This window comes from Cervus canadensis, chromosome 29, assembly GCF_019320065.1.
Source record: "Cervus canadensis isolate Bull #8, Minnesota chromosome 29, ASM1932006v1, whole genome shotgun sequence".
Taxonomy (NCBI): domain Eukaryota; kingdom Metazoa; phylum Chordata; class Mammalia; order Artiodactyla; family Cervidae; genus Cervus; species Cervus canadensis.
Genome location: NC_057414.1, coordinates 41,313,487 through 41,334,051, shown reverse-complemented (window position 1 = coordinate 41,334,051; position 20,565 = coordinate 41,313,487). Strand labels below are relative to the sequence as shown.

At 47.8% G+C, this 20,565-nt stretch overlaps 2 protein-coding genes across 8 annotated transcripts; one reads left to right on the top strand and one right to left on the bottom strand.

The window, feature by feature from the left end:
* Positions 1 to 9,972: 9,972 nt before the first annotated feature.
* On the top strand, positions 9,973 to 15,690 carry RNASEH2C (ribonuclease H2 subunit C). Of its 4 annotated transcripts, none has more exons than XM_043452142.1 (4): positions 9,973 to 10,210; positions 10,404 to 10,582; positions 10,668 to 10,787; positions 13,280 to 13,507. In XM_043452142.1, exons 1-4 carry the CDS (start codon positions 10,039 to 10,041, stop codon positions 13,400 to 13,402), a joined length of 594 nt encoding a protein of 197 aa, XP_043308077.1. In that variant the 5' UTR covers positions 9,973 to 10,038; the 3' UTR covers positions 13,403 to 13,507. The 4 variants fall into 4 exon arrangements, with proteins under 4 accessions (XP_043308077.1, XP_043308075.1, XP_043308079.1 ...); XM_043452140.1 differs by lacking the exon at positions 13,280 to 13,507 and adding an exon at positions 10,980 to 11,191; XM_043452144.1 differs by lacking the exon at positions 13,280 to 13,507 and adding an exon at positions 14,787 to 15,690 and having other exon boundaries at positions 9,975 to 10,210.
* Positions 11,244 to 18,716, bottom strand: KAT5 (lysine acetyltransferase 5). Of its 4 annotated transcripts, XM_043452137.1 has the most exons (14): positions 18,468 to 18,716; positions 18,302 to 18,368; positions 17,906 to 17,974; positions 17,683 to 17,819; positions 17,241 to 17,396; positions 17,077 to 17,151; positions 16,901 to 16,975; positions 16,305 to 16,553; positions 16,133 to 16,222; positions 14,309 to 14,449; positions 14,133 to 14,226; positions 12,097 to 12,256; positions 11,886 to 11,967; positions 11,244 to 11,792 (listed from the first exon to the last, which is right to left on the bottom strand). In XM_043452137.1, exons 1-14 carry the CDS (start codon positions 18,477 to 18,479, stop codon positions 11,658 to 11,660), a joined length of 1,542 nt encoding a protein of 513 aa, XP_043308072.1. In that variant the 5' UTR covers positions 18,480 to 18,716; the 3' UTR covers positions 11,244 to 11,657. The 4 variants fall into 4 exon arrangements, with proteins under 4 accessions (XP_043308072.1, XP_043308071.1, XP_043308074.1 ...); XM_043452136.1 differs by having other exon boundaries at positions 18,302 to 18,696; XM_043452139.1 differs by lacking the exon at positions 17,241 to 17,396 and having other exon boundaries at positions 18,468 to 18,693.
* Between the last annotated feature and the right edge of the window lie 1,849 nt (positions 18,717 to 20,565).

Below are 20,565 nucleotides of genomic sequence, written 5' to 3'. Positions count from 1 at the left end.
GGTTTCCATTACCACAGGGCCGCGTCCCCACCCCTCCCTGCCCTGGATGTCCCCCAGAGGCTGTAGGAGCAGCAGTGGTGAGTGCTGGGTGGAGAATGGCCAGAGGCTTGGGCCTTACTGCTCTGGGGAAAGGGGCTCTTTGGCCCCTGCCTCTTGGGCACCCAATCTTCCCCTCCTATTTGGGGTGGGCGAGGGAAGGAAAGAAGGGCTCAAGAAGGACAAGTAGGGCTGTTGCAGAGCTGGTCAGGAGGAGGTCTGTCCAAAGCTGGAGCTGCTGCAGTAAGTTGCCATGTGATCTGGGCAAGCCATTGCCAAACCAGTAAGTGTTCAGTTCTAGGAAACAGAAGCCAAGTCTGCAAATGTTAACGAGTGTCTGGAGTAGGTTAGAGCTTGGACTAGGGGAAGAGACTGGAAGTTGTCTATAGGATTTTTGAAACATGACTTTTGAAACACGTCAGTTCTGGGGAGCAAAGAGGTGTAAGGGAAGGGATTATACTTTGGCATTTGAGTATAAAAGGGGAAACAAATGGAGAAATTTCACAAGTTCCCCAGGACAAAAGAACAAAATCAGACAACCCACGCTCCTCCCCCACTCAAAACAAACAAATCCTTTAAAGTGTCTGGACTTTTCAGTGTTGACAGAAGAGGGCGCACTAAACTAGGGCTCTTAAACACCCAGCCCCACAGGACAGAACAAGAAAAAGATTAACAGGTTCATATAGAGTTATTGCAAAATATGAGAAAATGAATTTCATGACATATCTATGAAACCCAATTCACACACATTCCTGAACAAAAACAGCAACGAAGCAAAAGAAAGCTGTAATAGAACACTCAGAACAAAAACAAGCATTTGAAGGCATGCAAAGTCACCTGAGAAATTTAAAAACCCAAGACGAAATGAAAAGAGAGTTGATTGAACTTGAGGCAGGAGGTAAGCAGCTGGAGTTCATGCCGTGTGGACAGAAACTCCAAAAGATCAATAGGACAATTGAGAGAGGAGGCTGGATGGGCCCTGCCCAGATAAAATATAAAAGAGATCACATATTTCTCATTCTTGAAGTCAAAGGGACCTTCCTGTCTAGAAAGCTCCTTGGAGATCAAAAGGGGAGTGACGCCAAGGCTACCTTCCAGGCTACCCACTGGAATCCACCTTGGCTGAGATGTGAGGGAGGGTCACATCTCACACAAGGGAGGATCATGAGATATACCACAAACGGGCTCAGAACCACGCAAATCAAAATGATCGATCAAAAGAAACCCTGAAGTAATGCCCCATAAATGTGATTCAAACTACCGGCAGGTGTGACTGTCTCTGAGCCCACCTGTGTGTCTATGCACACGTACCATTCTCATTTCCTCCTACTAAACACTTCGCTTGTTTCACTACTTTCTGTTTTTGTGGGAATCCATTTCTGCAAAGCTAAAGGGCCAGGGCCTTGTCACTGACCACTGATTGCGTGGCTAGGATTCAGCTCTCGCTGACATGGCCTGACCTCAATCCCTGACCGGGAACTGAAACCCTGCTTCAAGCCACTGCAAGTGGAGGCCATCCAAGATCAAACTCAGGAAAGAAATGGAAGAAACAGACAAAATTAACTAGAACTAAAGATTACATTATAAGATGCTTGCAGGAGAACAGACTCAAATAAAAATATAATAAGTGGCATTGAAGAAAGAAAAACAAGAGAATGAAAATGAGATAAATACCTAGAAGGGGTCAGAAGAAACTAATGGAAACAAGACAGTCAAAAAGGAAACATCTGTATTATTAGAGTCCCTGGAGAAAAACTAAACAATGAACCAGAAAGTGTTAGTGGCTCGGTTGTGTCTGACTCTTTACCACCCCGTGGACTGTAGCCTCCCAGGCTCCTCTGTCCCTGGGTTTCTCCAGGCAAGAGCACTGGGGTAGGTTGCCATTCCCTTCTCCAAGGGATCTTCCCAACTCAGGGATCAAACCTGGGTCTCCTGAACTGCAGGCAGATTCTTTACGGTCTGAGCCACCAGGAGAACCAGAACTGGTATTTAAGACTATAAGAAAACTTTCCAAGAAAAAAAAAAAATCTGCACATTCAAAGGGCCCACTGGGAACCTTGGGAAATTAACCCAGAATGATCAACTTTGAGACACATCCTCACAAAACAGATTTCAAAGATTTAAAAAAAAAAATTTCCAAGATCTTTAGGCAGAAAGATTGAATAACTTACAAAGGCAAAAGAATTGGAAGGGTAATAGACTTTTAAAAACTGATGTGGAAAGCAGCAAAACAATGCAACAGTATTTTAAACTGTGAAGAGAAATAAACAAATGCCCTGTTTGAGGAAGACTTTAACATCTTTTAATCAGTAACTGACAAATCAAGCAGGCAGAAAATCAGTAAGGATGTAGTTGAACTGAGCAGCACCATCAGTCAACCGGATTGAATTATAGAATACTTCTATAGATGATAGAACATTTATAGATTACAGAATATTGTATCCAACAAGAGCAGAATACATGTTATCAAGTACACATGGAACATCCACTGTGACAGACCACATTTTGGGCCATAAAACAGACCTTAACAAATTTAAAAGAATACACATTTGTTCTTGAATCACATTGGAATTAAACTAGCGATATCAATGACAGAATGATAACTGGAACATTCCCAAATATCTGCAGATTAACCAACATACTTTCATATAACAACATGGGTTGAGGAAACCTCTTGAGAAATATTAAAATACTCTGATCTAAATGAAAAGGAAAATATAACTTGTTAAAATCTGTGTGATTCAGTGGAAGCAATACTTAGAATGAGGCTTATGGCATTAAATGCATATATTAGAAAAGAAGAAAGATCTAAATATCAATTATCTAAATTTTTGCTTTAGTATACTAGAGAAACAGAGTAATATAAGCCTAAAACAAGTAGAGGAAGTTAAATAACAAAAACTGGAGTGGAAATCAATAAAATGTCAAACACAAATTCAACAGAGAAAAGCAATGAAACCAAAAGCTGGTTCTATGAAACGATCAGTAAAATTGATCAGCATCTAGCCAGGCTAACTGAAAAAAGAGAGAAGACACAAATCATTAATATCAGAAATAAAAGAGGAGTCTTCGTCACTCAGCCCATGGACAGTAAAAGGATAATAAATATTATGAACAGTTGTATGCTCAGTCTGATAACTATATGAAATGGACCAATTCCTCAAATGACACAAAGTAACAAAATTTACACAAAGGGAAAAAAAAACCCTTACACACAGGAAAAAAAAGATTTGCATAGAGCTATCTCTAGAGAAAGTAAATTAATAATTATAATAGTTAATATTATATGTTCTTAATATATAATTAGAATATAATAAATATGTGAGATGGGTTAAACTAGATGGGAGGAATCCTTTCACACTGTACACATATGTCAATTCATCATGATGTACACTTTAAATGTTTTCTAATTTTATATGTCAATTATATCTCAGTAAAGTTGAAAACAAAAATCTCTTGAAAGATAACAAAAAATAGTGAAAACCTCCTAAAAAAGAAAGCAACTGGCCAAGATAGTTCCCTGGTGAATTCTCCTTGTGAAAAAAAATTTGAGAAAGAACAATAGCAATTCTTTACAATCTCTTTCAGAAAATATTAATAGAAGCAGAGGGAACAACACTTCCTAACTCGTTCTCTGAGACCAGCATTATCCTAATACCAGAACCGGATAAAGACATCACAAGAAAGGAAAACTACAGAACAATATCACTCGAGCATAGGTACAAAAATCCTTCGTAAAATATGAGGAGATTGAATTCAGTATCCTTACATGTATGCTAATACTTTAGAAAAGAGTAAACAACAGAAAAGTAAACTAAAATATTTTAAAAGTTACACAGGGCAGGAGAGAACAGGTTAGAGGGAACAGGGATAGACACTAGCTTTCTCTAAATATATCTTTGTAGTTTGACTTTGGAAATGAAAATAATCGCACAAAGTAAAACCAAATCTTTTAAAATCTATTTCTAAAAGTCAAAAGTCATGAAACACATGAGCCTAACTTTTTATCCAACTGGTAGCATAATCACAGAACTTAAAACCAGTAAACTGACTGTACATCCTAGTGGAATGTATCTTAAGGACAAAAAGAGCTACAAAAATAATTTTTTAACTGGTAATCATATTGTTAGTTGTAGTGTTGCTATTTTATTGAGAAAATTGTGTATGTAATGTGGAACAAGGCTGCTGAGCACTGGGATGTTTCATGTGGGAGAAAAAGATACTGAGGTAAGAGCATTGAGGTTAGGAAAAACCCTCTGTTATTGTTCAGTTGCTAAGTTGCGTTCAATTCTTTGTGACCCCATGGACTCTAGCCCACCAGGCTCCCCTATCCATGGGGATTTCCAGGCAAGAATACTGGAGTGGGTTGCCATTTTCTTCTCTAGGGGATCTTCCAAGATCAGAGATCAAACCGGTGTCTCCTGCGTTAGCAGGTAAATTCTTTACCACTGAGGCTACCAGGGAAGCCCAAAAAACCCTGTAATCCTAGATATAATAGCATAAACTCATGATGTATTTTCTTTTTGAAAGAGAAAAATACATATTTTCACGGAAAACATTTAGAAATGTCCACTGAAAACATCTAGAAACAATCCAGCAGTCATGAGCACATCTAGTGTCAAACTGAATTAGTAAATATCACTTCTTAGTAAAAGGAACCAAGAATCCTTGGATGATTCCAAGTCTGGAGCAGTAACTATTCAAGACAACCCACGAATATCTTGTGGTTCTGGGAAACAAGGAAACCGATCAAAGTCTACTTTTTGTTGCTGTTTAGCGGCTAAGTAGTGTCTGACTCTTTGCGACCCCATGGACTGCAGCCTGCCAGATTCCTCTGTCTTGCCTGGGATTTTCCAAGCAAGAATACTAGGGTCACATCAAAAGACTCAGAAGCTCACTTGAAGAGGTTCCCATTAGAAAAAGGTGGGACAATAGCAGGATCAATGAGAATAACAAACAGAAGTAACTGAAGCATTCAAAATTTAAAAATACATTATTTAATAATAATACTTTTTTTTTAAAAAAAAAGTCACCATGGAAGCATGACAGGGGAACAAGTCATTTCAAAAACTGAGAAATACAAGGAAAGTATCGAGCAGTAATTGTGCCCTTCTTATACTCACTGTACCAAGGGGGAACCAAATAGTTGATGAGGGGAAGTTTTCCTTTTAGAACTATTCTAGTAAATGGCATCTGGTCCCATCACTTTATGGCAAATAGATGGGGAAAAAGTGAAAACAGTGACAGATTTTATTTTCTTGGGCTCCAAAAACACTGCAGACAGTGACTGCAGCCATGACACTTGCTCCTTGGAAGAAAAGCTATGACAAATCCAGACAGCATATTAAAAAGCAGAGACATCACTTTGCTGACAAAAGTCTGTATAGTCAAAGCTATAGTTTTTCCAGTAGTCATGTATGGATGTGATAGTTGGACCATAATGAAGGCTGAGTGCTGAAGAATTGATGCTTTCAAACTGTGGTGCTGGAGAAGACTCTTGAGAGTCCCTTGGACAGCAAGGAGATCAAACCAGTCAATCCTAAAGGAAATTAACCCTGAATATTCATTGGAAGGACTGATGCTGAAGCTCCAATTCTTTGGCCACCTGATGTGAAGAGGTGACTCACTGGAAAAGACCCTGATGCTGAGAAAGATTGAGGGCAGAAGGAGAAGGGGGCAACAGAGGATGAGATGGTCGGGCAGCATCACCGACTCAATGGACATGATGAGTCTGAGCAAGCTCCGGGAGATTGTTAAGGAGAGGGAAACCTGGTGGGCTGCAGTCCATGCAGACTCAAAGAGTCAGACACAGCTTAGCCACTGAACAACGAGAATAAAGTAAATGAAGAAGAAATGTGAACTTACAATACCAGTTTTGCAACCCATAGTGAATTGAAACAGCTGGTCAATGATCATCCAGGGCTGCTAACTTCACAGAAAAAGGGAAACATGAGGTATTAGGTCCCTCCTGATGGAAAAGCACACTGCCTCCCTTGAAGCAGTCTTTCTCACCCCCTCCCCAAAAGAATCTGATGAAGCTTCTAGATCTAATTACTAATTTACAGGAAATAAGGGCAGATAAACCTAACACTATGAGAATGCAATCACTAAAATCCAGACTATGGGAAACTGAACAAAACCAAAAATGTAAAAAATAAATCAAACATCTACTTCCAAATTAAAAAACCCTTATGGAGAAGGAAATGGCAACCTAGTAGTCTTGCCTGGGAAATTCCATGGACAGCGGAGCCTGGTGGGCTACAGTCCATGGGGTCTCAAAAGAGTCACACACGACTTAGTGATGGAAACAACAACAAAAGCTAACACAACATTGTAAAGCCAGTCTACTGCAATAAAAACAGTAATTGGTTAAAAAAAAAACCCTTAGTAGTACAGCTTTAACAAGATATATATAAACAAGTTGAAAAGCAACTTCATGAGTATTGGTGAAATTCCCAAGAAAGTGTTGGGGAAAAGGAAAAGATGTCTGTTGATGTGCTAGACAAGAAGACATGTGATGTAATGAGGGTGTAAAATGATCATAATCATTATTTGAAAGTGAGATAACTAATTCTGGGAGACCCAGGAAAGAAAACAAAACTATTAGGAAAAACAAATAATTCAATAGATATATGTTTAAAAAATTAATATGTAAGAATCAAGAAATGCAAATTAAAACCACAATGAGGTACCATCTCACGCCGGTCAGAATGGCTGCTATCAAAAAATCTAGAAACAATAAATGCTGGAGAGGGTGTGGAGAAAAGGGAACCCTCTTACACTATTGGTGGGAATGCAAACTAGTACAGCCACTATAGAGAACAGTGTGGAGATTCATTAAAAAACTGGAAATAGAACTCCCATACGACCCAGCAATCCCACTGCTGGGCATACACACCGAGGAAACCAGAACTGAAAGAGACACGTGTACCCCAATGTTCATTGCAGCACTGTTTACAATAGCTAGGACATGGAAGCAACCTAAATGTCCATCGGCAGATGAATGGACAAGAAAGCTGTGGTACATATACACAATGGAATATTACTCAGCTATTAAAAAGAACACATTTGAATTAGTTCTAATGAGGTGGATGAAACTGGAGCCTATTATACAGAGTGAAGTAAGTCAGAAAGAAAAACACCAATACAGTATATTAATGCATATATATGAAATTTAGAAAGATGGTAACTATGACCCTATATGAGAGACAGCAAAAGAGACACAGATGTAAAGAACAGACTTTTAAACTCTGTGAGAGAAGGCAAGTATGGAATGATTTGAGAGAAAAGCATTGAAACATGTATATTACCACATGTGAAACAGATTGCCAGTTCGGGTTCCATGCATGAGACAGGGTAGGGCGCTCAGGGCTGGTGCACTGGGATGACCCTGAGCAATGGGATGGGGAGGGAAGTGGGAGGGGGGTTCAGAAAGGGGGACACATGTACACCCATGGCTGATTCATGTCAATGTATGGCAAAACCCACTACAATATTGTAATTACCTTCCAATTAAAATAAATTAATTAATTTTAAAAATTAATATGTAAGAATCAACAGTTTTCCTGGAAACTGCCACTGACGGGCCCCACCCAGCCCACTGTCTGTTTTTGCAAATAAAGTTTAACTGGAACACAGCCGGGCTTATTCGTTCACATACTGTCTGTGGCTATTTTTATGCTACAATGACAAAGTTGAGTAATTGTGTCAGAGTCCAAATGCGAGGTTTGCCAACTTCCGCTATAGATAAATAATAATTAAGAGTAATGAAGTGGAAAAAAAGAATCTTGTTTGCAATACAAACACTATATCTAGGAATAAGCTTTAAAATATGTATAAAAGAAGAAAACCCCACAACTGTACAGATAAGACACAAAAGGAGACATAAATAAATGGTATTATGTATCTTATCCGCCTAATGCAGAGAGTCAACTCATTGGAAAAGGCCCTGATGCTGGGAAAGATTGAAGGCAAAAGGAAAAGGGGTTGGCAGAGGATGAGATGGTTGGATGGCATCACCGACACAATGAACATGAATTTGAGCAAACTCCAGGAGATGGTGGAGGACAGAGGAAACTGGCGTGCTGCGGTCCCTGGGGTCGCAAAAGGTCAGACATGACTTAGCTACTGAGCAACAACAACCACCTTAGTAGAAAACTAAAGCAAAACTCGTATCTGTCAAGGAACCACCCTGGCGGGTCCAGTGGCTAAGATTCTGCACTCCCGGTGCAAGGGGCCTGGGTTCAGGCCCCTGGTCAGAGAACTGAATCCCACATGCCTCAGTTGAGGGTTCTCATGCTGAGAATTCACATGCTGCAACTAAAAAAAAAAAAAAAAAAAAGTATCATGCATGCCACAACAAAGACACAGCACAGCCAAATAAATAAATATTAAAAGAAAAAAAACTGTCCGTACCCTTCAGCCAAAGATCACCAGGAACACATCTGTACTTATTACTTTTGCACTGTGGGGTATCTCGGTAAGAGGGTGTTAGGAAGGCCTTCTGCCTTTTCATACTGCTGAAACTGAAGCTCCAATACTTTGGCCACCTGATGCAAAGAGCTGACTCAGTGAAAAAGACCCTTATGCTGGGAAAGACTGAGGGCAGGAGCAGAAGGGGGCGACAAAGGATGAGATGGTTGAATGGCATCACCGACTCAATGGACATGAGTTTGAGCAAACTCCAGGAGATACTGAAGGACAGGGAAGCCTGGTGTGTTGCAGTCCATGCAGTTGCAAAGAGCAGGACACGACTTAGCAACTGAAAAACAACAGGAAGGATTTATAGGATTTGGACTTGTGTTTCAGGGAATTTGAGAGAGTGTTTAAAGAAGTGGGACTCTTCTCTGGATTGGATGCCTTCAGAGAGTGGGAGTATTTCTACGATGGGATATGTTAACAAACATTAACTATATGGAAGCTAACACTAAAATTGGTAAAGTAGCAACAGTCACTATATTATCCAAGATAGAAGAATGTTCATTATTTGTGTTTTGGACAATATTTGTGTTTTTGTCAGTGTTCAGGTGAGTACAGAATGATCCTGCTTTTGTTTTCATTACTCACATCACAGAGTGACTTCATCAAATATTCTATGAAATTGTTCCTGTTCAACAGAACACCAAAGCCAGATCCTGGAAGTCTAAGGATGTTTTTCTCTTTCTCAAATCTATAAATTAAATGCAATTTCAATCTTAATTATCAATTTTGTATGAGTTCGTTTTATAAGAGTACTTGTCAAAATCTATGTAAGTTGGGTATCTGGACACATTAACATTAGAGAAGAGTTAGTAGCTCAGTTGGTAAACTGCATTGCAGGCAGACCCGGGTTCGATCCCTGGGTCGGGAAGATCCCCTGGAGAAGGAAATGGCAACCCACTCCAGTACTTTTGCCTGGAGCATTCCATGGAGAGAGGAGCCTGGCGGGCCACAGTCCTTGGGATCGCAAAGAGGCGGACACGACTGTGCGGCTAACTTTAAGAAATTAACAAAGAAAGAGTACTGTGAAAACTAGGCTTGAAAAGAAAAGGCAGATACATTGAATATTTGACTTATAAATAAATAAAAGTCTTCTCTGTAATAAAAATGACCAATATACAGGTTTGGAAGACAAACTCGGATAAAATACCCTCACATGTGAAGGAGTCCCTTCTTTGTGGTGTGTGTAGTTAAACATACACCACAAGCAAAACACAACACATTGTACTAATCAATGTAAAAAGTGTACTCTTAGAGATCGTTTTAATTTTTTACAATAAGAATGTATTTCTGAAAAAAAAATAATAAAAAATAAATAAATAAATAAAAAGAATGTATTTCGGGGGGGGGGGGGAATTTCAAGAAAAAAACCCTGGGACTGGAACGCCGGGAGACAGGATTGCAGAGGCGCCTAAGAGAACTACGCTTCCCACGAGGCTCTGCGCTGACCGCCCCCGACAGGCTCCGCGCGCTTTACGCGCCAGCTTTGGCCTTAGCCTGCGAGCTGCGGAGTCGCGACGGACTATGGAGAACAGCTACGAGGAAAGCATCGACAAACGCCGCGTTCACCTGCGCCCTGATACACTGCGCGACCCCGCCCCCGTCTCGCTGCACCTTCTGCCCTGCGAGGTCCCGGTTAACCGGCCCACCCCGGTGGGGCGCTTCTTCACCCCAGCCATCCGCTTGGGTCCGGACGGTGAGCGCTCGCGACCGGACTACGGCTCCCGGCAGCCCCCGCGCCGGCATTGCGCTCTCCTCCGCGAGGAGCGGCGCAAGGCCTCCTGGGGATCGTGGTCCACCGGAGGCGGCGGGAGGACGGCCACCAGGCTTGCTTCCTTAGGCCTGGATCAGACCCTCACGGAGGCTCTCCCTATGCCTGCCTCCTCCAGGACTGGAAGCATCGTTTCGGGGGCGTAGTCTACGTGGCGAGGAGGTGGTGGTGCCCCCCGGCTTCGTGGGATATGTGATGACAGAAGAGAAGGCAGAGGTGTTGGTGGGGAAGCAGAATGACCACGAGCGAGAAGAGCAGGAACTGGTGGAACCCCCAGAGGCGCTGGAGCGGGACTTCGTGAGCACTGGGGGATAGGGTCGGGAGGGAGCGCGGGTGGGAACCGCAACCTCGACGCTGAGCCGGGACCCCTTCCCGTCCCCAGGGCCGCTTTATGGGAGCCACAGCCAGTTTCAGCAGCTTCACCGTGTGGGGCCTGGAATCTATCCCGGGTCCGGATGCCAAACTGCGTGGGGCCCTAAGCTGGCCCAGCCTCGCTGCAGCGGTGAGTAGATGGATGGGCCCTCTCCCTCCAAGGCTTTATCTAACACCGCGCCCCGCCCCACCCTCGCTGGAGTGAATCTGGGGGCTTTGGGGCTGGGGCGAATAACGGGGCAGATGGAGACCTGGTCTGACTGGAGGATTAGACTGGGTAGGGGCAGCATGGCTTCCCCAGCACTCTTCTCTGGCCTTCTAGAAGGGCTATGATTCTGAATATCTGGGCCACCCAGTCACTACACTGCAGAAATCCAACAGTAGAGGTGATTCCTGTTGCAGATTCACGCACAGGTACCCGAAGACTGAGAACCAGAGCTTGACATTGAAAGCCACCGAACCCTGAACCCCAGTAAACCTCTTCTTCAGTGTGAAGCCAGAGCCCTTCACCCAATAAAGGAGCTTTTCACAGAATCTGTGAGTCTGCCAGCACTGCCCCTTCTCCCACAAGAACCTTCCATAGCTCTGACCTCTAGAAACAATTTATTGCCAGGGGGCAATGGGGCAGAAGAGGCCAGAATTTTGCAGCCAGTACCCACCACAACCCAGCTCCTACTTTACAAAAGAAGTTTGTACAGTTGCCAGTCCCCTGTACAAGGCACCCCCACCCCCATCTTACTATACACAGCTGCCTGGCTCCCTCTGGTCCCTGGTTCACAGCAGGCCTGGGCCTGCTGCCAGCTGACCGTGGAGTTGACGTGAGCCCTGAGCTCGCCTTGGTGCTGGGCACCAGCCGGCCTTAACCAGGCCCGTCCTCTCCTTTTGGAGTGGTCCTCAGCCCTGTCTCCCTTGGGGTGCCTCTTGGAGACCCCAGTGGGGGCGGGATGGCTGCCAGCTTCAGTTCTGCTGCCTTTGCCAGCATTCCCAGGGCAGTGTCCGGTCACCACTTTCCCCTCTTGCTCCAGTCCTTGGGAGTGAAGTGCAGACACTTGGAGTCGATCCGAAGAAGTCGTTTGAGCATAGCCCGTTCGTGCCCATCCACGATGTCCTCCGACAGGGTGAGGATATACTGGCCCTGGACAGGAGATGGGGCCAGGCAGGTCAGCCCACATGGGGCCTGCACTCAGCATCCCTGCACACACCTGGATCCCCCTGCCTGCCTCCCTACCTTGTAGTAGTTGATGAGGTTGAGGTACTGTAGAGTGGATATGACATCCTCCTTCTTGATGCTGGTAATTTCACTGATCTCACTGTGGGAGGGCAAAGATCAGATCCCCTGGGGGCCTCCATCTCTGCCCCAGGCCCCAGTAGCCCGAGGAGTGAAAAAGCCAGGGAACAGGTCATGTCATGCACCCCCGGGTAGGCAGGGCCAGGCTCACTTGATGGTGATCTGTGGCCTCTCCCCGCTCTCTGACTTCAACCCCATCAAGATCTCCAGGATGGTCTGGGACCAGTAGCTTCGGTAGGACAGGAGGCCAAGGTCCGAGAGGGGCTTCTCTGGGGTCCCCGTTTTCCCTTCCACCTTGGAGAGTTCGTAGCCTAAAGCAGTGGAGCAGGAGGAGGTGGATAAACAATCACAGTATTGTGCCACTAGTGTCTTAACGCAGGCGACCGGGTAGACTGCATGGTCCCGCCTTGGGCCTGCCACGTGGTGGTTCTGTGGTCTGGGTATGTGGCTTGTCTGTTCGGTGCCTTAGTTTCCTCATAAAGGACTAGCATGCCTACTCTTCAGCTGTGTGCTGAAGCTACAATCAACCAGGAGCCAGCAAGGGCTTACAGGAGGGATGGGGAAGTGCAGAGGATGGCTTGTGGAAAGAAAGTGCCTCCAGTTTTCCTCGGTCCTACCAGACTCTGTCTGGGTATGTGAGGAGAGAAGTGGGCCAGGCCCCCCTCTGCTCCAGGCCAGGGGATGCTCAGATTCTCAGTCACAACAGTCTCCCAGCTGTGAGCAGAGAAGCATCAGTGGCTCTAAGACCAGGCTGGGTGTCTGGGAGGAAGTAAGGCAAGTAATGCCAAAGCACTTCCCAGTCAGAGAGGCTGTTCCTCAGCAGTAACTGCCTTTGCCGGGGCTCTTTCCCTCCCAATTCGACTGCTCTGCCCTCCTCTACCCTGGGGATCACTAGGTACTGGCAGGCAGTTCCTGGTGAGCCCCTCAGGCCCTGCAAAACCCTGAATGGTTTCACGTCTGTTGGACAGAGTCTTCATTTTTCCCATCAGGGCCCTGAGATGTCTCCACTATTTCTAGAAGCCCTTCTTCACCCTCAGTCATCACAAGCCTTGTGTTGGAGTGTAGCCTTTCTGCTTTCCCCTTGATACATCTTTATTAGCCGGTCTGACCCTCTTGCCCAGCCTCCTGTGATTTCCACCAAACAGCCTGGTGTGGAAGACAGAGGCCTCTGCTTCGGAGGCAGGAAGCCGGGAAGAGAGAAGGGGCACACTGGCACTCTCACTCAGCTTTGCTGGGCGGGCACGCAGAGTCCTGACCAATCAACTGGAGGCCACACTTGCCGCCTCAGTGGCAGGGACTCCTGGCCCCTCCCAGTGAACACCCTCTGCCCTCAGGAGCTGCCTGGACTGGTGCTTCTGGTATCCTGTCTGCTCCCGCCAGGCACAATGAGCACATCTCCTTGGTGGCCCCACACACATCTCGTCTCCACTGGGTCTGAGCTCCAAGGCTTAAGCTGAGTTTCCTAAGCATCCTCCTGCTCTGCCAGGCAGAGGGCTTCCTGAAGATGTGACCCCATCTTGGCATCTTTCTACCAATAAAACTCAAGGTAACCCGTGATCAAATTAGGCCTCCATGTCTTCGTCAGGGAGCCAAGGCTCCCTCCTAATCTCCCAGGTCAGAGCGTGGTTATTCCAAGGGTGCAGTGAATGGTGAGGTGAACAGAATGAGGGGAGGAGGCTGGGCAGTGGAGGGGCCCTTGGAGGCCAGTGCGGAGTTCACATTTGACAAGGGGCAGAGGCCAGATCCCCTGTGAGTCATGTTGATGTGACATCCACTGTCCACACGGCTCAGGCAACAAGTGGGGAAATGAGCCACAGGTCCTTGCCCAGGAACGTGTACAACTGCACAGGACCAGACAGCTGAGCAGGAATGGCTCACTCGGCTTCTGCCCATGGCTCTGGGCAGGGGCTGATGAGTCAGATTTGGGAACAGCTGAGTGGTGCTCAGCACCGTGGCCAAGGAACTACGAGGGACTGACAGCCTAGTGCAGACAAGCAGGGCAGTCACCCCAGAACTGAGAGAACCCTGGGAGGGTCCCACCTTTATTTCTGGCCAGTTCCCCTGGTGACTGGGCTGCAAGGACACGGCTGGGAACACAGCAGCCCCGTCCGTCTGTGCGTGCAGCCCCCTGGGGCCTGGGCCAGCCTGCTACCACCCCGGCCCCCGGCCAGCAGCCTGAGTACTCACTGAACTCGATCAGCAGCTTGCCGTAGCCCCGGCGCTGGTAGGGGGGCAGGGTCAGGATGCAGGCCACATTGTAGTCTTCCGTGGACTCCTTTTCCTGGAAAAGACGGCCGGAGTGAGCGTGAGGGGAGGAACCCAGCCCAGGGCAGGACTGAGGCGCCGCCCGCAGGAGCGCTCACCTTGGAGAAGTAGCCCACTATATGGAAGCCCTTGCAGTCGTACTCTGTCATGACGTAGAAGAGGAAAGGGTCTGTGTCATAGTACAACGTCTTGTGGTCGAGGAAACACTTAGCCAGAAGACACAGGTTTTGGGAGTAGCTCTGCGAAAGACAAGGTCTGTCACCACCCCGGGTGGCTCTCCTGGAGCGTGGCCATCAGGCTGGGGTCAGCCTGGAGCTTCTTTGTCCCCCAGGCTGAAAGGGGATAAGCCTTCTTCCCTGGTGCCTGAACCCATCCCTGGGCCAGGCTGTCCCTAGGCACGGGCCCTTCTTAGTGTCTAGGAGTCCCTGTTGCAGCTGTGATGGTATTCAAGCACCCACCTCCTGGTGAGCTGGGCAGGTTTGCCCCTACTCCCCGCACCTCCACCTAACTGGCCTGGAAGGCCTCCACTGCCCTCTGCACAGTTACCAGTCAACAAACTGATGTGTGCCCCCACAGGAAGACTGACCAAGGCTTATGAGAAAAACTCTGCCTGTGTGACAGTCTCAGAAGTTCTGCTGTCAAAAAGCCACAGTACTCTCTTGCCCAGTCACACCTCCTGAAAACACATCTGCTCGTCTACAACACAGGTGAAGAAGTCTGGGGTCTCTCAAGGACTGCTCCAGTAAAATTCATCTTGGTACTGTACTCCATGCTCACAACTCTCCTGCATTTCACCAGAGGCTTTTTAAGCACCTGCTAGGCATGGCCACTTGGATACCCAAGCCCACACCTAACACAGTAAACAGTGACTAAAGCAGCATCTTTCTCTTAAGCTCCCCCAGCACCCAAGCCAGAGCTCTCTCCTGCCAGTCAGTGATTGGCCCTCTCTCCCCGCCCTCCAGGCCCCAGGGATGGAGGCCTTTCACTCTTAAAGGTCCTTGCAGGCTATTCCCTTCTCCCTCCCCACAGCCAGACTAAGGCAGGGGTGAGGCCCCAGACCTGTAGTGCCCCCCTTTCTCAGCTGACCTCAATCCCACCACCTGAACTCTGTCCTTGTAACAGCCTTCCCTCATCCTGTCTGTGCTCCAGCCGGAAGGACAGCGCTTCGAGGCTATCTACACAGGCACACCTCTTTTTATTGACTTTCACAGACATTGCATTTTTTTTCTTAACAAAGGTTTGTGGCACCCCTGCCCTGAGTTTATCAGTGCCATTTTTCCAACAGCATTTGCTCACATCACATCTCTGTCCCCTTTTCATAATTCTTGCAATAATATTCCAAACCTTTTCATTACTGTATTTGTTACAATAATCAGTGATTCTGGATGTTACCACTGTAATTTTTTTTAGATACTGTTATTACACACTTAATAGACTGTGGCACAGCATAAATATAACTTTTATATAGTCTGGGCAACCAGTAAATCTTGTGTGACTGCTTTATTTTGATGTTCACCTTATCACGGTGGTCTGGAACTGAACCTGCAGGGTCTCTGGGCTCTGCCAGTACATCCACTCCTAAGAACCCACTGCTGGGGGTTCCTGTACCCACCCTACCCTTGTGGCAAGGTTCAGAGGTTACCTCCTCTGTGAAGCCTAGCTGATCACCCCAAGATCTTGACAGCCCACTTTTCTCATGAAACATGTCACACTGGGATCCAAACTGCTACTGGCCTGTTTGTTTTCCCCTGTGAGCTCTCAGAGAGCAGAGATTTTGTCGAACTCCTGGTCACTCTGTATCTACCAGCACCCAAGATCTATTAGCTGTAACAGTCAATGTCTTCCTGAGCTGAAGAAGCTGCTCACTCGACTTCCCCTGACTCCCGGCACCAAAGACTTCCTGCTGCCCCTCAGCCACTGACCTTGTTTTTACGTCCATCGATCTCAAAGAAGGAGATGGTACCCTTGCGGTATATCTCGTTGCCTGGAGGATGTCGCAGGTCACACTTGGTCTGAGGAAGAGAGGAGAATCAGGCACAGGGGCTGAGGTGAGGGGTGGGCTGCTAGGAGGGTGACCCCTGGGACTCCTCATACCAAGTGACGCTGCAGACACTTGAGGCTTCGGCCGTACTTGAGGCAGAACTCGCAGAGGTAGAGGACGGGCAGCGCGGTGAGCTCCTGAGGGTACGGGGAGAAGTACCACGGCTTGAGGCGGTGCCGGCCCAGCTCGATGCACTCGATGTTCTTCATCCGGGTGACGATGTCGTCGTGGCTCCGGTCAGATACCAGGCTCCCAGTCATGCGAGGAGCGGACGGGATTCCATCTGAGCTGTCCTGGGAGTCCTGCCCAGGGCCCATGAAAGATACCAGGTTACAGAAGACAACTCAAGCAGCACACTCTACAGCTCACAGCCCTTCCACAGGTTTCCTTGTCCAAACCTAACAGCAACCCTCCTAGGGGAGGTAGTGTAATCCCCACTTGCCAACTGAAGAAACCCAAACTTGGATGATTTTCACCTGGAAGGTGAAAAAGATCACCTAGTGCCAGATCTGAATCAGTTCTGCCTCACTCCTAATTCCAACACCATTTCTGCCCAGTACCCCTTGTTCATTTTTAAAGTAGTCACTAAACCCCGTGTCCTCCTTATGTCCCCTTCGTTTCACCCAGCTTCCCTCCTCCCCAGACCTACCTCATCAGTGCCCAAGCAATTTGATTTCCGCTTCCGCCCGGGCTGAGCTGCCACTGCCCTCCGGGCTGATCCATTCTGCAAATGATAAGGGAAGGACAGAAGGGGTGGCTGTGAGGTGAGCCCAAAAGGGGCTACCAGAGGGTAGGAGGGCAGAAGAGATGGCTTGGGGGACTCACCTGGGGGAAAACTGAGGCCGGGGCTGTCTCGCTGGGCACTGGAGTTGCTGGTGAAACCACCTCCACCTTCCGTTTCTGCAGAGAGAAACCAGGACAGGTGGGTCAGAAGGTAGAGAAGGTGGGACCTGAGAGAAAAGCAAGGTCCCTGGAATTGCTGAGGGTACCGTTGAGCGGTGGTTGGGCTGCAGGCAGGAGCTGGAGGAGAGCGGCTGGTCGGGCTCGCCACCGGGAATGGCCTCCCGCTCCTTGGGCAGGTTGAAGCGGAGTGTGATCTGAACCGGGATTGGCAAGGTCTTCCCGCTGGCCTGGGCGGAGGCCGGCTGTAGAGATAGTCCAGGGTCTTCCTCTGGGGCTGGGATGGTGGTGGGATGGGGAAGGGGAGTAGGGCCCCCTCAGCACAGAGTGATCAAACCCCACCCTCTGCCCTCTCAAGGACACAGATACAGTCACTGGACTCTGGAAGCTACATCTGCAGTTTGGCCCCCATCCTTTACAAGCTGAAGCCAGGGTGGGAGGGCACAGTCTCTTGCCTATCTGGGAGCCACTGAGGCCAAGAGATTTGAAAAGTAGGCAGGAGAGAAGAGGTGAAGCAGGGGACCTACTCACCACCTCTCTCTCTGGTGAGCCGGGTCGGGACCCAGGAAGTCCGTTCTTGGTGGGGGTCTTGGCCTCTTTCTTGGGGAACTGGATCTTCTTCAGGTCCAGCCGCTCGTGGGTCACCCATTCATCCAGGCGTTTATTGACTGCAGCAGTGGGGATGGCTCAGGAAGGAGTGCCAGAGGCTGCCCCCCAACCCTCCAGCCCCACCTCATCCCGGCCCAGAACTCACAATCAATGTAATGGACGTAGAAAAGCTTCCGGCCACTGATGTCCTTCACGCTCAGAATCTCAGCGAGTGCTGTGGGAACAGCAAAGGCAAGGGCCTTAGACGGGCCAGGCCATGAACCTCCACCCTCCTACCACCTGAACTCCATCACCAGGCCCGAACCCTAAAGCGCCAGCACTTGGAAATGCTCTCTCAAGCCCCGGTTAGTCACCAAGTGCCATCCACTCTTCAAGCCCTGCCCTGTCCAGCTCTAAAGGCTAAAAGCCACGCCCCTCCTGAGTATCTGCGCCCCGCCCGCTCCAGGATTCTAGAGGCCCCACCCCCTCCCCGGGGTTCTGTTGACTCTCCCCCCGCCCCTCGCCCTCAGGTTCCTTAGCCCCGCCCCCCGACGTCACTCACGCCACTCATCTTCGTTGTCCTGGTTCCGCCGCAGCACGGGCAGGCGGCAGCCCTCGATTATCTCCCCCTGGGGAGACAGCGCGGCGCCAGGGTCGGCTACTGGGGGGCCTCGGGCTCTACCCACCTCCCCTGGCTCCCTCCGCCCCGCCCCGGGCACCGGACTCACCACCTCCGCCATCTTCCCTCCCTCCACTGCCACTTCCGGCCCCTCTGGGAGCCGTCACTTCCGGGACTGAGCACGTTGTAGGCCCGGTCTTCTCCGAAGCGGCTTTACGAGTAGGTTCTTAAGAGACACCGCCGCCCAGCTTGCTGACGGAGCCGGCCGGTTTGGTTGGCGGGGGCATAGGGTGTTTCAAAGCTCAGGTCAGGTCCTGGGTGGAATCCCCACAACATGTGCAACGATTGGAGGAAAACTGAGTCCGTCACGTGACGCTCACCGGGTGCGACGCCGGTCACGTGGGACTGGTGTTTTTACCTAGCGGGCGGCCTCTTGGGCGTCTCCTAGTGGCGTCAAGGCTGCGTCGCGGGGAGTGGACGTGCGTGCTCGGCTGGGGGGTTGAGGGGCGGATCTCGAGAAGTGGGCGCCAGGACCCCCGCAAGTTGTGGGCTTTCTTAGGGTTGGGGGCTCACGGAAGAAGGTTTTTGGTTTGTTGTTTTTTATATTAGGTTGCTAATTATACGAGTTGTTATTGTTCCGACGTCTAAGTCGTGTCAACTCTTTGTGACCCCCGTGAACTGCCAGGCCCCTCTGTCTTTCCATATCTCCCGGAGTTTGCGTAAGTTCATGTCCATTGAGTCAGCTATCCAACCGTTTCATCCCCTGCCCTCCCCTTTTCTTGCCCTCAGACTCCCAGCGTCAGTGTCTTTTCTTCGCATCAGGTGGCCAAAGTATTGGAGTTTTCATCTTCAGCGGAAGTCCTTCCCATGAATGATCAGAGTTGATTTCTTTTAGGATTGATTAATGTATTATTCATTCATACATTCAACAACTGTTTAATAATCTGCTACCGTGCCCCAGGCATTTATCTGGGAGCCTGGGATACATCAATGAATAAAATAACTTGCGGCTCCTGGAACTTGAATTCTTGGAGGCTGGGAGGGAAAAGAGGGGTGTGGATCACAAACAGTAAATATATTTTTAAAATAAATTATCTAGTCTATTAACGAGAAGTGTTTTGGGAAACAAGCAACAACAACGAAACACAAGGTGCAGGGAATGAATAGGTAAGCAAACTGGCCTGCAGGTCAGATCCAACCCTATTCTAGTTTTTCTGCACTCAGTGGGCAAAGAATGGTCTTTATACTCTTTTTAAAGCTTGGGGAGTCATAAATAGAATATTTCATGATACATGGAAATCATGAAATTCAAATTTCAGGGTCCATAAATAATGTTTTATTGAAACATAGCCACCATCTCATTCATTGACATTTTGTCTATGACACCCACCTTAAAGCTGAATGCCCACAAAGCCTAAAACATTTACTGTCTGGCCATTTACAAAAAATGTTTGCCAACCCATGCATTATCTTCTATTGTGCTATCAAATGGGGCGTCCCTGGTGGCTCAGTGGTAAAGAATCTGGCTGCAATGCAGAAGACACGGGCTCAATCCCTGGGTGGGGAAGATCCCTTGCAGGAGGAAATGGCAACCCATTCCAGCATTCTTGCCTGGAGAAATCCATGGACAGAGGAGCCTGGTGGGATCACAAAGAGTTCCCCATGGGACCTGAAAGAGTTCAGGCAGGACTGACCAACTAACACATATCAAATACAAAAATAGGTTCTTAATGTGTATGTTGTTCTGTGACCAGCTTGTTCACTTAGTAACGTAAATCGAACACTTCTCACATTCTAGAGCACTATTTTAATGGCTACATAGTGTTTTGTTGCTTATATGCACCTTATCTGCCACAACCAATTTCATCTTGTTGAATATTCAAGTTCCAGATTTCCCATCTTACAAACAGTGCCACAAAGAGCATCTTGATACATACAGCTTTCCACATATTCATCCCAACATGTTAGCAATTTCAGTCTCTGCCCCCTTATCAAAGTCACCAGTGACCCCCATATTCTTCATCCAATGGCCAATTCTCAGACCTTTTATCCATGGCATTTGGCATGGTTGGTTACTTCCTACCTTGAAACTCTCCTGTCCTGGTTTCTAGGATTCCAGGCTTTCCTGATTTCTTTCCAGCTTTCCTATTGCTTCTTATCTCCTTTATGGGTTGCTCCTCTTGTTCGTGACCTCTAAACCTTCCCAG

What these genes read in the sequence shown, in the direction of transcription:
- RNASEH2C (XM_043452140.1), top strand. Translation starts at nt 10,039, where the DNA reads ATGGAGAACAGCTACGAGGAAAGCATCGACAAACGCCGCGTTCACCTG. An exon ending in CATCCGCTTGGGTCCGGACG is followed by an intron (nt 10,211 to 10,403) that starts GTGAGCGCTCGC and finishes TGCCTCCTCCAG; the next exon opens with GACTGGAAGCATCGTTTCGG. An exon ending in AGGCGCTGGAGCGGGACTTC is followed by an intron (nt 10,583 to 10,667) that starts GTGAGCACTGGG and finishes TCCCGTCCCCAG; the next exon opens with GGCCGCTTTATGGGAGCCAC.
- KAT5 (XM_043452136.1), bottom strand. Translation starts at nt 18,479, where the DNA reads ATGGCGGAGGTGGTGAGTCCGGTGCCCGGGGCGGGGCGGAGGGAGCCA. An exon ending in GGACAACGAAGATGAGTGGC is followed by an intron (nt 17,975 to 18,301) that starts GTGAGTGACGTC and finishes CTGTTCCCACAG; the next exon opens with CACTCGCTGAGATTCTGAGC. An exon ending in CAAGCTGCTGATCGAGTTCA is followed by an intron (nt 12,257 to 14,132) that starts GTGAGTACTCAG and finishes CCACTGCTTTAG; the next exon opens with GCTACGAACTCTCCAAGGTG.